This window comes from Stenella coeruleoalba (assembly GCF_951394435.1).
Source record: "Stenella coeruleoalba genome assembly, chromosome: 6".
In the NCBI taxonomy this organism is placed as follows: domain Eukaryota; kingdom Metazoa; phylum Chordata; class Mammalia; order Artiodactyla; family Delphinidae; genus Stenella; species Stenella coeruleoalba.
The window spans coordinates 105957113-105974263 of record NC_137151.1 but is presented as its reverse complement, the minus strand read 5'-3'; the positions used below and the strand labels follow the sequence as shown (position 1 = coordinate 105974263).

Below are 17151 nucleotides of genomic sequence, written 5' to 3'. Positions count from 1 at the left end.
TGCCTCCACACTTGTCCCCACCGCTCCCTGAGCAGCAAGAGTGATCCCTTTAAAACTTAAATTGTATTATGTCATTCCTCTGCTCAACACCTTCCCCAGTGGCTCCTCATTTTATTCCAGCAAACCCTCAAATCCTGCTGGGGCCCCAGGGCCTGCACAACCTCTCCTTATTTCTAAAATCCCATTTCCTACGTGGCTACTCCTTGGGCCCAGGGCTGCTGCATGGGACCACTCCAGGCCGTGCCCTTCATCTGATTTGCTGCACTATGTGTCTTTACTCAATATTGACCTTCTTAATAAGATACTCCGACAATCCTATTTAAAATGCAACCAACTTTCATCTATAGCCCTCTCAAACCTCCTTTCGATGCTCTGTTTGTTTTCTGTTACACTTCCAGCATACTATGTATTTTATTTAGTATTCACTTTTGTTGTTTATTTTCTGTCTACCTCTATTTGGTGTAAGCTCCACAAGGGCCTTTTTGTTCACTGAAACATTTCAAATGCCAAGAACAGTGCCTGGCCCATAGAAGAACTTAGCAAATAACCATTAACTAAATGAATATTTATTTTACATAACTTAAAATGCATATAAATTGATATTATTAATTTTTTATCTAAAATTTTAATCCTTATCTTACAATGTCTCTGCAGAGCGTATATCAAACCAACTATTTCTTGTTGAGTATGGTAAATAAATATGTGCATTTTACAAGCAGAAGACCATTCCTAATTCTTTCAGGTATTGCAAGTAAAAATAATAAAAATTTCTCATCATTAGTCAGTTTATTTCAAATCAGTGTCAGAATTCCTAGAATTTTGGCAGAACTGGAAGAAAAATTAAAATGTTGAATCTGATTTAGAAAAATCTGATTGCAATTAATAGCTGTGTTATTGAGACAGCTCTGTCTTTGTGATATTTCTCCAAATGAATCTTGTCCTCATATAGTGGTGTTTGACCCCCTTGGACACACCAAGAGCTTTCCCTCTTCATGAACCTCACAAATCTTTCCCCCTCTGTCTATTACCTTCCTCTCCCTATTCCTCCTATGGTTTGTTCTTTCTCCCCTTTGGGGTGTCATCTTGGAAAGACTTCTTTTGATTTCTTAGCTAAACTCCCTACCTCCTCATATTCCCCAGCTTTTTGTTCATTGATTTGTTTCATATCTGTTTCTCCTATTATTACAAAACTCCCTGAGTGGAAGGATGATGCCAGTTTGTGTACCACTGTACCCATCACCTCGTACCCATCACCTCACCTAGTGCTGGGAACATAACAGGCACTCAGTTAGCGTTTGTTGAATAATTGAGTGAATGAGAGAATAAAATTAAAATTTTAATTTAAAAAATATTTTCAGTGTTTCTTCCTGCAACAGAAATACGTTAGGGGATTATGATTAAACCTGATAGACCACATGAGCTTTCTGACAGAGCTTTTCTGATTTTAAGGAGCACATTATATGATTTTTGAATAATGGCGTACATGAAGAATTATGTAATTGACATTTGCCTTTCTGACTTTTAAAATCATTTATTTTTGGCAAAGTTATTGAGGTATTTTTTTATGTTATAAAATTCACTCATTTTAAGTGTACAATTTAATGGGTTTTTTAGTAAGTTATAGAACTGTGCAATCGTTACCACAATCTGATTTTGTAACATTTCTATCAACCCAAAAAGAAACCTTGTGTCCATTTACAGTCAGTTCTCATTCTGACCTCTAGCACAGGCACCCTCTAATCTATTTTCTCTCTCTATGGATTTGCCTTTTTAGACATTTTATTTAAATTGAATCGTACAATATGTGGTCTTCGTGTGTAGCTTTTTTCACTTAGTATAATGTTTTGAGTTTCATACATGTTGTAATGTGTCAGTAAGTAATTTCTTTCTTTTACCAAATAGTATTCCAGTTTAAGGATATAAATTTTGTTCATCCATTCATTTGAATTGTTTCCGCTTGTTGGCTATTGTGAGTAATGCTGCTATAGACGTTCCCATACAAATCTTCGTGTAGACATGTTTTTTCATTTCTCTTGGGTAAATGCCTAGGAATCCAATTTCTGGTTGTATGGTAAATTTATGTTTAACTATTTAATAAACTTCCAAAATGTTTTCCAAAGTGACTGTACCTTTTAATATTTTCACCAACATTGTGTGAGGGTTCCAGTTTCTCCACAAAAATAATTTCTTTTTTTGTTGTTGCTGTTCCTGTCAGGTGTTTTTCCCTAGGGAAAATCAAAAGCCAGTAGAAAAGATGATAGAACTCTTCATAAGGCTAAAGGAGATTCTCAATCAGATGGCTTCTGTCACACGACCGCTGCTAGACAAAATGAGATCCCTGAAGCAAATGCACCTGTCCAGAAGTTTTCCATTAACACAGGTAGAAAAGTCACCCAGTAATATTCCTGCTGGAAAATTCCTTTTGTCATCTTAACTTTTATTTGAGATTAGTTATAATACATTCAGCTACAAATATAGTACATTGACAGAAAAACTCTTCTACTCTGGCAAAAGTTTTTGCCACTTAAATTGGAGAAGTTTAGTGTCGTACATGTACATTTGGGATACATGTTTTAAAGGAATTGTGGAATTATAAGGATCGTCTAAGCATTATCAGGTTTTCTTCTATATTGTTTTCAATAGCATTTATAGCTCATATAATGTTAATAAATCATGTATTTTTATCTCACAGGCAATGTACAGAAACAACCGGCTAAACACTCCACAAGGATCGTTTAGTACCATTTCCCAAGCACTGTGCTCCCAAGGAATTACCACTGAATATTTAGTTGCCATGCTGCCCTCTTCTCAGAGGCAGGGAGGCAACCACACCAAGGATTTTTTGACTTATAAATTAAGTAAAGAGCAAATTGCTGCAAAATATGGAATTCCCTTACATGCCAGTGAGTATACTTCAAAATCAGTGTGGGAATGTCGCCTCCTGACAACATGGTCTGCTAAATCTTGGCCTTTTTTTTTTTTAATTGGCTGTATTCCCTGTATTGTACAATATATCCTTATAGCTTCTTTTATACGTAATAGTTTGTGCTTCTTAGTCCCCTATCCCATCTTGCCCCTCCCTCCTTCCCTTTCCCCACTGGTAACCACTAGTTTGTTCTGTCTGTGAGTCTGTTTCTTTTTTGTTATACTCACTAGTTTGTTGTATTTTTTAGATTCCACATAAAAGTAATATACAGTATTTGTCTTTGTCTGACTTATTTCACTTAGCATCAGTGCCCTCCAAGTCCATCCACGTTGTTGCAAATGGCAAAATTTCATTCTTTTTTATGACTAATATTCCATTTTATATATATATATATATATATATATATATATATATATATATATATATATATATACACACACACCACATCTTATTTATCCATTCATCTGTTGATAGACACTTAGGCTGCTTCCATATCTTGGCAAATGTAAATAATGCTGCTATGAAGATTAAGGTGCATGAGTCTTTTCTAATTAGCATTTTTGGTTTCTTTGGGTATATACCCGAGTGGAAGTGCATATGGTAGTTTTATTTTTAGTTTTTTTGAGAAAAACTCTGTACTGTTTTCCACAGTGGCTGCACCAATTTACATTCCCACCAACAGAGCACGAGGGTTCCCTTTTCTCCACATCCTCACCGATATCTGTTATTTTTGTTCTTTTTGATGATGGCCATTCTGACAGACGTGAGGTAATATCTCATTGGGTTTTGATTTGCATTTGCCTGATGATTAGCCATGTTGAGCATCTTTTCATGTGCCTGTTGGCCATCTGCATTTCCTCTTTGGAAAAATGACTATTCAGGTCTTCTCCCCATTTTTTAATCGGGTGTTTTTTTTAATGCTGAGCTGTAATCTTAGCTTTTTGTAATAAATGAAGCATTAATTTTCCCCAAGAAAGCACTCATACAGCACTTAACCACACATCAAGCATGTTCTGCATGTCAACTCATTCACTCTTCACTTACCTATGAGGTAGGTGCTACTATAGCTGCATCTTAGTAAGGGAAATGAGGCACAAAGCGATCGAGTAACCTGGACACCATTGTCCAACATGAAAGTATCAAAGCTATGATTTGAACCCAGGCAGTCTGCTGCAAAGTCTAGCCTCTTAACCACTACACCTTGCCAGTAAATGATAAAATGATGTGCCTTAAATCTGCTCAGGTCAATATTTTCTCTTAACTTTTTAGAATTAGAAATTTGTATCACACACAGAAGAGCTTCATGAATGCAGCAGAACTATAAATGTTCAGTGGCACATCAAAGCTGTTTACTTGATCTGTGAGTTTTGAGATGTAAAATATGATTGGCTGAGCTTTACCAAACAATATAGGGATGTTTAATGTATCAATTGGATTGATGCATTTATGCATCTTTTTATTCATTCAAGAAACATTTATTGGACAGCTCTTATGTATCTAGTACAATAGCAAACTTTTGCATATTTTTAAAAATTAAGGGCTGGTGAGGAATATCTGTTGGAAGACATTCTGAAATATGCTTTTCAACCTTTCTAACTCCTCTTGGCAAAATGCCATCACTTGCTATTCACTTGCTTATTGGATTAAACTGTTACACCTAAAAAAGATTTGTTACTATGCTTTCTTACTTTGATACCAGATGTGTCACATTTGTTAATAACAAAGGAAGTATAAGGCATGTATTTTGGGGTGCTATAACAATAATATTTGTCAGTTTACCATGAATAGATTTTAAATGCATGTATTAAATGGTTTTATTACACTTTTTCTTTCCAGCACCATTTTGCTTTTCTCTTTATAAAGACATCATTAATATGCCTGCCGGACCTGTGATTTGGGCTTTCTTGAAACCCATGTTGTTGGGAAGGATTTTGTACGCACCATATACCCCCATCACAAAGGCAATAATGGAAAAGGTTTGACCATTATCACTCGAAGTTTCTATCTTGAGTATTAAGATGATTTTTAAAGTAGTCAGCTTCCAAATTTAGTCTAGCTGGCTCAGACTTCTTTATAGCCTACATACTATTACCTTTGGCTTTCTGAAACTCTTAACAATTCTCAACTTCTGCCTGTATATGTGTAAACAATGTAGATTGGGTGGTAGCTCCTTGAAGAGGAATGAACTTTGTTAACACTTGAGAATGAAGTTAGTTGGAGCAAGAGCTCAGATTTTTCAATTTATCTCCAAAAGCAGAAAATTTTTCTACAACTAGCATCTAAGTTTCAAAGTATGTAAAAATAATGGCACTAGAAAAAACAATATTGGGCATTATATAACTAGTTTGAACAAAAACAATTGATAAATTATAGATTATTGGCTTCATATTTGGTTGTACAACTTAATATCTTATATAGAGGATAGGTGTTGAGAAAAACATTATTAATAGTAACTATACTTATCACCTACCTAATATAACCATAATAGCATTTCTCTCTCACTTTTAAAGTTGGCTTTAGTGATTTGAATTATAAACTCGATGCTTTTAAAATGATAGAGTGAAAGTAAAAAAAAAAAAAAAAACTCTTTTTTACCATTACTTGGTCATTACACTATAGTTTATATAAATATAAATTAGTTTTAGGTTTATATAAAAATAAACATGAAGTCATCACTGATTTCTAGAATGATCTTTGTTTTCACTGTTTGTGTTTTAATACCTTATTTGCTTTATTGACTACACACTTTTACATAATTTTGCATAAATGAAGTCATTAAATGCTTATTTTCTAAGTGCAGTCTTTTTTTTTTTCTTTTCTTTTTGCTTTGACTCTCACCTATTTTTCTCCCTGCTTGATCCTACTCTTCCTCTCATGTAAACTAATGAATGTTAGCATTCAAGGATGTGGCTTTCTGTAATTTATGTGCATTTCTCTAATCCATTATATATTATTATACTGTATGCACATTCATATGCAGAATGGTCATTGTTTGCATTATTAAAATGAGGTTTCATTATAACACTTTTCTGCATATTACTTTAGTCACACAGCAATACCTTGTGGAAATTCTTCCTATTCGATAGATTTAGTTTATTCATTCTTTTTGAAGATTGTAAATTTTTTTATACTATGGAACTTACTCAGCCAATCCTCAATTGTTGGACATTCTTTTTGTTTCTAGTGTTTGCTTTTGTTTTTTTGCTCATGTAAGCAATGCGGCAACAACTACTTTTGTGCCTATGACTTTACACAGTGGTATTTTTATTTCACAGAGGTGAATATTCAAGATTGAGAGATTGAAGGATATTATATTCTGTTTTAATGACTATTGTCAGATTGCTTTCCCAAAAAAACTATATATATCCACCAGCAATTCATGAAAGTATTCTTCTTCTTATATCCTTGAACTAGAATGTTTCTTTAGCAGTAAACTGTACCATTGGTAAAAATGGGTAACTTGTGAGAATTCCAGAAGACATGCTTTTTGGCTGTAAATTTTCTGTGGACATGAAGTAAACCCTAGATTTTCCAGAATTTTTATAAGTGATCTCGATCCTATAAAAGCTGCCACTTAAAAACTTTTGACCATATGGGAAATTTCTGACAATGTTCTACTAACTCTACTTTTTAGAACTGTTTCTTGAAATTATGTAACAAAACAACCATAAGATACCTTTTTGAAATATAGGAAAAATACTAACGGACCAGATTTGTTTCTTTTTCTTCAAGTCTAATGTAACTCTGAGGCAGCTGGCAGAATTAAAAGAAAAATCTCAAGAGTGGGTGGATAAGTCACCATTTTTCATGAATTCCTTCCACCTGTTAAACCAGACGATTCCAATTCTCCAGGTAGGAGATGGTTCTGTTATTCACTTTTGTACGAATTGTAATTCTTTGAGATTTTAATCACCATCATTATGTGAATGGGCAGATAGTAACTTAGAATCCATATTCAACAGATTAAAATTGCCTCTGCTCCAGAGAGCAGATCTGAGACAGGATAACAGATCTGTCACTTAAGTCTGTAACCATCCTCACCTCTTATGCCACAGTTTCTCTGTATGTAATTCAGAGATAAGTCATTTTACAAGTTGATCCTGAGGCATAACTAGTGATGTAAATCTATTTTCCAAAATTAAATGCAATAAAAACTACTTAAAAATGCTTATTTTATTTCTCTAGGTTATGTTTTGCTATTTTAACTGAACCAAAATTCCTAAAATACTAATATTCTGAAGAAGAATGTTAAATCTAGGGAGTTCTTTCGTCAAAACATTTGACACTCTATTTTAGGTTAAAGATTTGACAGTGCAACTCAAATCCAATACACACTACTTGAAAAGTATAATCTTCAATTCCCATAAAAGATGCAGGGTTTTCTGAAAAGGATGCAAGTAGTGTGGGGAAATGTTCCAATCACAAAGAGAGCTATTGGCAGCTAAACATCAAGCAGCAGAGTTAGACCCATTATCAATAGGAGAAGAGAAAAATTTCAGGAATGGTGCCAACTTAGGAACTTCAAGAGAGTATGGCTTGTGTATTCAAAGACTTGAGAGAGGCCCTTGGAAAATTGATGGAGCCCTAGAAGATTTTTGCAGCAACAAAAGTGCCCTTCTTTATAATCATGCTCAAAAAGTTAAACAGAACAAAGAATTTGTGTCATACAACTTTGTTAGAAAAGTTATACACAAAAGATGCTTTACTCAGTCTTTGTTTTGACTATCAATTAATGCATAGTTACAATTACAACCTGAATTTTGTTATAAATGATAAAATTAATTTCTAAAATAGATATTTAACACAATTAATACAAAATAAACTTTTCATCAAACATCTTCCCCACAATTTACTATTAAATTTAGTTCTAATATTAAGCATGTCCATTTATTTTAATATTCTACTCTTCTCTGATCTTGAGCACATTACTATCTTGATTAAATCTCAGTCCCCACCCCGCCCCAGTTTTACTGAGAAATAATTAACATACACCACTGTATAAGTTTAAGGTATATAGCATGATGGTTTGATATATACATATTATGAAACGATGACCATAGTAGGTTTAGTTAACATCCATCATCTCATATAGATAACAAAAAAAAAAGGAAAAAAAATTTTCTTGTGATGAAAACTCTCAGGCCGTACTCTCTTAACAGCTTTCCTATGTCATACAGCAGTGTTAACTATAGTTATCATGTTGTAGATTACATCCCTAGTACATATTTATCTTATAACTGGAAGTTTCTACCTTTTGACCACCTTTATCCAATTCCCCATCTCCCCACCCCCTACCTCTGGTAATCACAAATGGATATTTTAAGTGGCCTTTTTTAGTGAATCTCAGATAACAAAGGCTACATGGACGATACCTTTGACACATGTGTTTTCCTCAGTGGAAAATTGCTCTTTTCTCCTAAAACTTTTTTTCTATGAACAGATAAATATCCTACACATATTATTTCATTAAGGAAAGTTTTGTTGGCTAAAGCAGTGAATTAAGAAAGGACATTATCTGTGCATAGCAGTTCCAAAGTACAGTAATTTGCTAAGAAGAAATGCTATGACCATGTCCATAAAGGAATCATCATCTAATGGGAGTATCTTTATTTTGTTCTAGACCAAAATAAGTTCCTGTTCTCAATTATTGAGGAAAACTTATTTCTGAAAATGTGTACAGAATTTGAAACTTCAAGCTTTTAACACATGACCTGGCTTTGCCATTGTGAACTCTTAGGCAAATGACTTAAAATACTTGCTACAGTTTATGAAACTCTAAAATGGGTCCATTGATAATCACTTCACAGACTTGTGAAGATCATATTGTGGAAGCATTTGAAAATAATATATATTATAGGCAGGATTGATTATAACAGGAGTGATAAGAGAATGGAAATAGAGTTAGATGGATCGTCTCTGAATTGCAACTAACACAGTGCTTTCCTTATTAGTAACGTTCTGATTCAGATTTTCTATAATGTGCAAATTAATTCCTGGTAAATAGTTAGATTTTAAAGAACTTGGGTTATCATAGTGTATAGCTGCATAATAGCCACCTGTCTTCATGCTACCAACTACTCTTAGACTCCTCAGCAGCTATAGATTTAGCAAATTAATTCTATTATATATATGCTCTATTAATACATATTATTCTTAATCATTTATCTCCATGATAACAAAACAAGATATTGGTAGAAGGACAGAATAATAAGTAGTACTGAACTGTCCTCTAAAGGGAGAACAACTTAAGCCTGGGTCACAAAAAAACTAGGCCATGAATTTACACACAAGATGAATAAACATTTCTTTAATCAAGGTGAAGTCTCTCTCTTCAACTTTCCTTTCGACCCTTATTAATTGTGCATCCTTAGGGAAATTTACATAGCTTCTTGGGCCCTAGCCTTGTCTTCTATTAGCTGGGGATAATAATAGTACTTACCTCTAGATATTATTGAAAACTAAGTGAGAAAATCAAGGTAAGGTAAACTCTATTAGACAGTGCCCAGCACTTAGTAAAATCTCAATAAGTATTACCTAGTAGACAACTACAGTGGTAGAATTTATGTCTCCTAATTTGCAAGATAGCTACAAAAGCCTTTATATTTTTAAAGCAGTTTTTTTTTAAATTTTCAGTCTTTCCATGAGTTACTCCATGTAAAGTTTTATCATCAGTTTATTTTTTCATGTTCACATAGCTGCACTTATTACAGTATAAAACAATACCATAATAATTTACATTTGACTAATCTGATTAGATACCACTTTACAGAAAAGTAACCTGAAGCTGGAAGAGGCTGAGTGCTTGCTGAAAACCTCTGAGCTAGGAAGTAGTAGGACTAGAATACTAATCAGTTGGGAGCCTTTGCAAAATGGTGCATTGAAAATGCCCAGTAGTGGTACCTCATTTCACTGTGGTGTTATTAGAGAGACAACGATTAAACATGTTTTCTTTTTGTACTGAAACTGATTCCCTATATTATTAGAATACTCTAAGAAACCCCTTTGTGCAAGTTTTTGTAAAATTCTCCGTGGGACTTGACGCTGTTGAACTCTTGAAACAGATGGATGAACTCGGTGAGTCCAGAAAAACTTTTATTTACTTGTCATGTCAGAAATGTGAAAAGCATTGTGCCATATAAGATCTTCTTTTCCTTTTCTTCTGTATTTGCTTTCTATCTAGTTATCCTAAGAAAAGTAAAATCCTGGATATATCTATCCATCTTCTTCCTAGTTAGTTGTACAGTTACAAGTAGTAATGATTATTTTGATACCTAGTGCCTGTAGTTAGTTTCAATAATTATAATGCAATATATTCCGTGTAAATGCAGCTTGTCCTTCAATCACAGGTAGGTTGCTACAGGAGGACACTTTTTTGGGGTAACTTGATGAAAAGCAAGTCTTTAAGGACAAAAGAAGATGAAATGGTTTATTTCTGGCTACATTTATAATTTTATCTCCACTGGCCTTAGTATCACTTTGACTAACTCAGAATGTAACCAGAAGAAGTTATAGAGTTAGCAAAAACAAAACAAAAGCAATGCAGAGACTCAAACGAAAATAAACCTAAATCACTATTCAAGGTCGGCTTCTCCTCTCATGATCATTTAAAAGGAACAGGCAGAAGAGGATCAAAGAAAGCTGTCTGAACTTATGCATTCCCTCTGCCACATCCCCACCTTCAACATGCAAGGGATGCAAGATGTCTAATTCAGTCTGTGTCTGATTCCCTGTTGCTATGCAACCATGGGTAAGAGGAAGGGATTGAAAGCATCAGAATTTGACCGCAGTAGAGCAAATGCCCCTCCTCCTCCCCAGTGCTACTGGGACTTATGTGATTTAGGTTGTAAACCAGTGGGGAGGAATTATGCCTACATTTATATTCTGTATAATTTTATGTACTTTATGATAGTCAACGCTGTTTGATTAAAGAAAGAAAGATGTTAGTGATTTATTCTCTAAAATTATCATTTGGGTAAGGAAACATTTGATCAAAATATCAGGGATAAACTACAAATTTCCTATATAGATTTTTTTTTCTAACTTTCGATATAGGAGATGAGTTTTAGAATTTAAAAGAAGGTTAAAATGACTATAGCAGTGAGACTTACTGTTTGTGTAATTGTATATTTAACTTAGTATCAAAGAGGTTTTATAGTTTGGATTTGGGGAGCACTGACTCTTCATAGCTCTATCTACCAGCATTTCTGAAGAATCCTTTGCTGTTATGTTGATTTCCAGTGGCCGCTGGAGGCCACTGTTCAACCACAATTTTACCCCTCCCCCACCAATGTCTATATGAAGCAAAACATTTCATTTTAAATTCTAATGAGAGGTGCATTTAAGAAGTTGCCCTCTGTGAGAAATTTAGTCTTCTGTTGGATGATGGTAGAGACATGTTTGGGTTCAGTGAAGAGGGATTTATGATATCACAGCCTTCTCAGTATTCATGGTGATCAAGTCAGTGAAAATTTAATTGGCCAAGTGATTTATTAACTTGCAATTTTATATTTACCCTTTGTCTCAGTTGATTTCCTCATAAGGAATCATGAAATTGAAGAGCAATTAAATCCTCTTTCTTCCAGAGTAATTACCTGAAAAAATATCTTGATCATTTTATCTAGATTAATACAGTTACGAATAGAGATAGCTCACATAAGGTTTTAAGTCAAACAGTATTAGAAAGTTGTAACTGTGTGGCATAGATTGTCACCTGAGAAATGATTCTGTATCACAACTGACTGAATGATGTCATTTATTTGTTCTACACACTCTGCATAGACTTTCCTTGCTTAAATTCTTACATCTACATTCCCTTAACAAAGCAAGAATTTCTGTTTATTCAAATGCTTCACCTCTAGTTTATAGTTTTCTTCCTAACTAATGCAGATAGATTTTTAAAAATTATTCACCTTTAGTCTTTGGTTAATTAAATTGTAGCAGAATATACTTCTGAATTACTTTGTACCGTTCTTTGTACTTGGGTTTACTGTGTCTGTAACTAGTTCAACATTCTCCTCAGTGAACATTTGCACGACTGGCTACATTTTCCCAGATATAGAGTACTAGATATTTTTATAGTAAATTCTACAAGTTCTTATCATTTATAATCTAGTTTAAGGTTTACTACTTACCAAAAAAATCAGTATTTTGTCCTGTTTCTACTAGAAACAACATTATAACACAACATTATAATATGCTTTGTGTCTGTTTTTTTCTCTTTAGATATTCTAAGGCTAAAATTAGAGAACGGCATTGACCTCATTGATCATCTTACCACACTGTCTTCCCTGACAGTAAATATTTCCTCCTGTATATTATATGACCGTATTCAGGCAGCAGAAAGCATAGATGAAATGGAAGGAGAGGCTAAAAGACTCCACAAAAGCAATGAACTCTTTGGAAGTAAGTGTTATTCTACTAGAATTTGAGCTTCTCTCTGTACTAAAATTGGCCAAATTCTTCCCTCACTTCTTTCATCCAGAACTCAGAAAAGTAGTTGGGGGTGGAGGGAGGACACTGTCCCCTCTGATGTCCTTAGAAATGAGAACCTTTCATGTAGGCAACCAACCGTATTGAATGAGGAGCCTTCAATATGTGTAATTTTGTTGGTATGGTTAAAATTAAAACTGTAAAGGATTACATAGTTACAGGATGAAGTTGAGTCCATCCTCATAATCAGTCAGTGTTATTCTTATTCATTTGTGTGTGTGTGTGTATGTATGTGTGTGTGTGTGTGGTTAATTTCAGTAAGTGGCTTAGAGTGATACATTTAATCTGGCCACTTAGTTTGTGATTATCTTCTCAAACTCCTGCTTTGAGTCTCTGAGGTTGTCACTTTCAGTTAGCCATCTTTTCTGTAAATTAGAAGTCTGACCTTACTGTCACATTACTAAGTCAGTTGCCTGTTTGGCTGCCCCCTATGTGTACCCTCCAAACAATGAATAATGTCAACCATAAAATAACCTTCTGATGTTGTTGCCATTTTATTTTTAGGTGTTATTTTTAAGCTTCCTTCTGATATCAGCCAGCACAGACGCTATGACTCTGAAAACGTCTCTCTTCCTCCTGTTGTAAAATATACCATCCGCATGAGTCTCAAGACCTCACAGACCACAAGAAGCATAAGAACCAAGATATGGGCCCCAGGGCCACACAATTCTCCGTCAAACAACCAGATCTATGGCAGGGCTTTTATTTACTTACAGGATAGTATTGAAAGAGCAGTCGTTGAATTACAGACTGGAAGGAACTCCCAGGAAATAGCAGTCCAGGTCCAAGCAATTCCTTATCCCTGCTACATGAAAGACAAGTAAGTCCATGCACTTCCAGGCATTTTAAATAATCAACCCCTTTTTTTAGAATTCATTCACATGTGTCACATGAAAGGAATAACGTTCACCAAACCTTTGTCAAATGCTTGTTTCAAGGGAAAGATCCACAGTATAGGGCACAGCTCACTAGAGCTGCCCATCGCTACCCAAACAATGCTAAAGTTCTTACTAAATGATCCATGTTTTCTTTAATATAATCCTTAGCCTTCCAAGTCCTTTGGCCCCCAAATTAAGAGAGCTGGACTCCAGACTTGAGTGCATTGCTGCATGATTCTGATGTTACCCACTCTCAACTGGTTTTCCTTTTCTCTAATCAAATAAGGATGTTAAACAAAACAATCTTAAAATCCCTTCCAACTCTCAAACTTAATTAGAAATACGTGAGTGTAGGATCAATTTTACAGAAAAAAATTAATAAAACGTTATTGATCAACTCTCTATGATAAATATTGTGCTATCTGAAACTATCTTATGTATTCTCAGTCCACTTGGTAGGAATCTTTATCTAAAATGGTTTTGCTAAATGAACAAAAAATGTAAAGATCATGCTTTTAGACAATTGAATTTGAATATTCAAGAAATTTGCCAGTAGGGTAGCACTGAATGGTTCTTCCACTCTGACCACAGTAAGAAAATAAGGGTGGTGGGCTAAGTTTTTCAAGCTCATTCTACCCAAAAGCTTGAGGCTGAATATTACTTTAAATGAATTGTGCTTGTTGTTCAGCCCAGTTATTGCAGTTTATATACAATTGAGATGGGTCTGGATTTTTTTTTTTCTGTTTCTATCAATGCTTCTGTCTCCTTTGACTGCTTCAAGAGCTGTAGAGATGAGGTTATGTAGCTGTTTGTGCAGCAGTGATACGAGAAGACAGGTGATGATCCGTCAGCAGGTTGTCAAGGTTAGCTACTTATTGTAGAAGCCAGTCAGGACCTTGTTGCCTAAACCATGTGTGAACTGAAATGGCTTGCATGAATAGTAAAGACCTGTGGTTTCAATTAAATGAAAATTCTCATCTATTTTCCTTCTAACTTTCTTCCCCTTGTAAATTTTAATACCTAGGATGGTAGTTACCTGGATGTTTCTTTTAAGAGTAAAGTAACTGTACTCTGCATTCTTCATGGGAGTATGAACATAATGCCTTAATGTACCCATATAAACTCTTTGTTGCATACAAAGTGCTTTCACATATATTATTTCATTTGTTGCACCAAACAACCTCATAAGGTGAGAGCAGATATTATCAGCCACGCTTTCCAGATGAAAAAATTGAAATCCAAGTAAATTGCCTGAAGTTGAGTAGCTGGTACTGCATTGGTCCATTAATTACAATACCAGAATTTTCTGTTTCATACTATACCAAACCTAAAATACACAGTCACTTGGAAGAAACATTAGCGGGGATTTGTTATTAATGAATGAAGGCCTTTGCCTAATTCCAGGGCCAGAAACAGCATCAAGGCTGGACCTGATCCAAGACAAAATTCATTCAACAAATATTCTTTAAGTGCTTCCCCCTTGCCAGTTTCCCAGGAACCAAAAAAATTGGATGTGGCCCCAACCCTCACTTCTCCCCCACTAAAAAATCCTTCATATCTCTGTTGGTGATACACTTCTGATGCTAAAGTGAAAATGAATGCTGGTGATGTCATGTTCCATAAATATTTGCATCTTTCATGGAGAATTTGAAGGTAATTCCTTGGCCTTATAGATTAAAAAGAAAATGGCCTTGGGACATTTCTGCAAGTGAAAGTTTCAGTGGAGCCTAATATGTAAAACAGATCAATTTAGAGATTCTCTCATTGAAAACTACTCCTTTGCCTTAGCCCATAGTTGGTGGCTAATGTCACAATCATGGTTCTTAGAGTGTGGTCTCCAGACCAGCAGCATCAGCATCACCTGGGAAATTGTTTAAAATGCAGATTCCAAACCCCATCTCAGATATAATAAATCAGAAGCTCATGGATGGAGCCCAGAATCTGTTTTAAAAAGCCCTTCAGGTGATTTCGATGCATTGCTCAACGTTGAGAAACACTGCATTTGAACATTCAGGTACTATGGGCCAGCCATTCAGGAATCTATTTAGGGCCCAATGAAGTCTTCCAGCAACCCTCTAGTTACCAGAAAAAACATTTCTATACTGTTTATGAAACATCCCCTAGAGCATTATTTTGAGGAATCCGAGTTCTTTGCATTTTAAATCAAATGATTTTGAGTTTCATTCTATTTCGTTTTGGGAAATTTGGTTTAATAATAACTATGAGCTTCCAAAGAGTAGATAAATACAGTAATTTGAGAAGATATACTTTTAGCTAGGTAAACCAATCATCATGTAATTTTAAATCTGCCTTTTAGATAAGAATTTAGTTTAGACAGAAGGGCTTAGAGCCTTGCAGTTATATCTGTATAATAATTATTTTCCTGAACAGGACATACACAAACACCCTTTAAACGATTTGGCAATTTTATCTAACAATCCAGAACTGTTTTACTCTTGCAGCAGTATGGCAAGAAAATCATGCACTTACTGTTAAGTCAGCTTCACACTTCATAAATGAAAGAGTCATAATAATAATTAGTCTCAATTTCAGAACAGGAGTATTATTTCAATGTAGGAAGGGAGTGTGTTCTTTATATATTAAAATCTGCAAGGGTGACATTCATTTTGGTCACTGGATTTTTGTTTTTGTTTTTGTTTTTCCTTACAGCTTCCTAACCAGTGTCTCTTATTCCCTTCCAATCGTGCTCATGGTTGCCTGGGTTATATTTATAGCTGCATTTGTGAAAAAACTTGTTTATGAGAAAGACCTCCGACTTCATGAGGTATGTTGAGAATCTGTTATTAAATAAGTTGTACATGGATATAATTAATTACCATGATTTTCGTCATACCTATGCAAACTCAGAAAGCCTGACCCATACCTGGTGAATTAGATGGAAAAATATATTATGAAACATTAAGGCAGCTGGTACGGCAATATTCTGTCTTCTCAAAAAGTTGTGTAGAAGTTATTTTATAAATGCTTCTGAAAAACGAAATCTGAATAATTCTGAATAAAATCTAAGTACGATTTATGATCCTAACAGTAATTTTTGCCCAAGAAGTTACCTGTAGGACTTAGGATTTAACAAAAGAATTTTAAATAATAACAATAATAATTATTAAGGCAGGAAAATTGTTGGCATAGTAACTAAAGAGTCCAAATGAAGATATAGATATATAGATATAGACATAGATATAGATAGATACAGATTTGGATGTGGACAGAGACATATGGCTTGTTTCAGCTCTCAAGAAGCAAATTCTCCTTCCAGTATACCTTGTCTCCTTCAGTCCTCTTTCACTGACTTGTGATTTATAGAGACTAAGAATTTCATGTTATGCTACTGATTAGGTTAATAATATGACGATGAAAAACAGGACCTGGGATGTGAAGCATGATCTCTTCTTGAGCATATTCTTCATCATTATCCCCAAGTCCAAAATATCTCACTTCTTTTTAGAATTTATGAAAAAGCATTGTGTGATTTTTTGATTGTATTACAGTAGAAATAATTTTATCTGCTAATCCTGTAATGAGCCCATTCTTTACACTCACTCATGAAGTGACAAAATAGCAGAAACATTTCAAAACTGAGGGACGATAATTATTGCAGGCCTTGCTGACAATCTGAAACAATGAGGTTAGAGTAACCTGTTAGCCCAATTGTACTTTTCAGACTTACTTTGCCAGTGCTTTTAGGCAATTGATTATTTCTCCTTACAAAGTACAAATTACTGCTTTATGTTTTTGTCAGCTCAACATCAGACTTCCAGGGTTGTCCTAGAGTTTGAACCCACACTTTTTACCTTTCCTATTTGAATTCTGGGTGATCTTCAGCTGCATTTTTATATT

At 34.6% G+C, this 17151-nt stretch overlaps 1 protein-coding gene across 4 annotated transcripts in view; it reads left to right on the top strand.

Moving 5' to 3' along the window:
* ABCA12 (ATP binding cassette subfamily A member 12) overlaps window positions 1–17151 on the top strand; it is a gene marked incomplete at its 5' end in the record, with an annotated part of 280846 nt that overhangs the window by 201586 nt on the left and 62109 nt on the right. For all 4 annotated transcript variants that reach the window (XM_079924327.1, XM_079924328.1, XM_079924330.1 and 1 more), the window contains 8 exons: window positions 2216–2380; window positions 2693–2903; window positions 4763–4902; window positions 6659–6778; window positions 9910–10000; window positions 12149–12328; window positions 12920–13235; window positions 15964–16078. In XM_079924327.1, coding sequence (XP_079780453.1) covers window positions 2216–2380; window positions 2693–2903; window positions 4763–4902; window positions 6659–6778; window positions 9910–10000; window positions 12149–12328; window positions 12920–13235; window positions 15964–16078 — 1338 coding nt within the window. The remainder of the gene's footprint in view (window positions 1–2215; window positions 2381–2692; window positions 2904–4762; window positions 4903–6658; window positions 6779–9909; window positions 10001–12148; window positions 12329–12919; window positions 13236–15963; window positions 16079–17151) is intronic.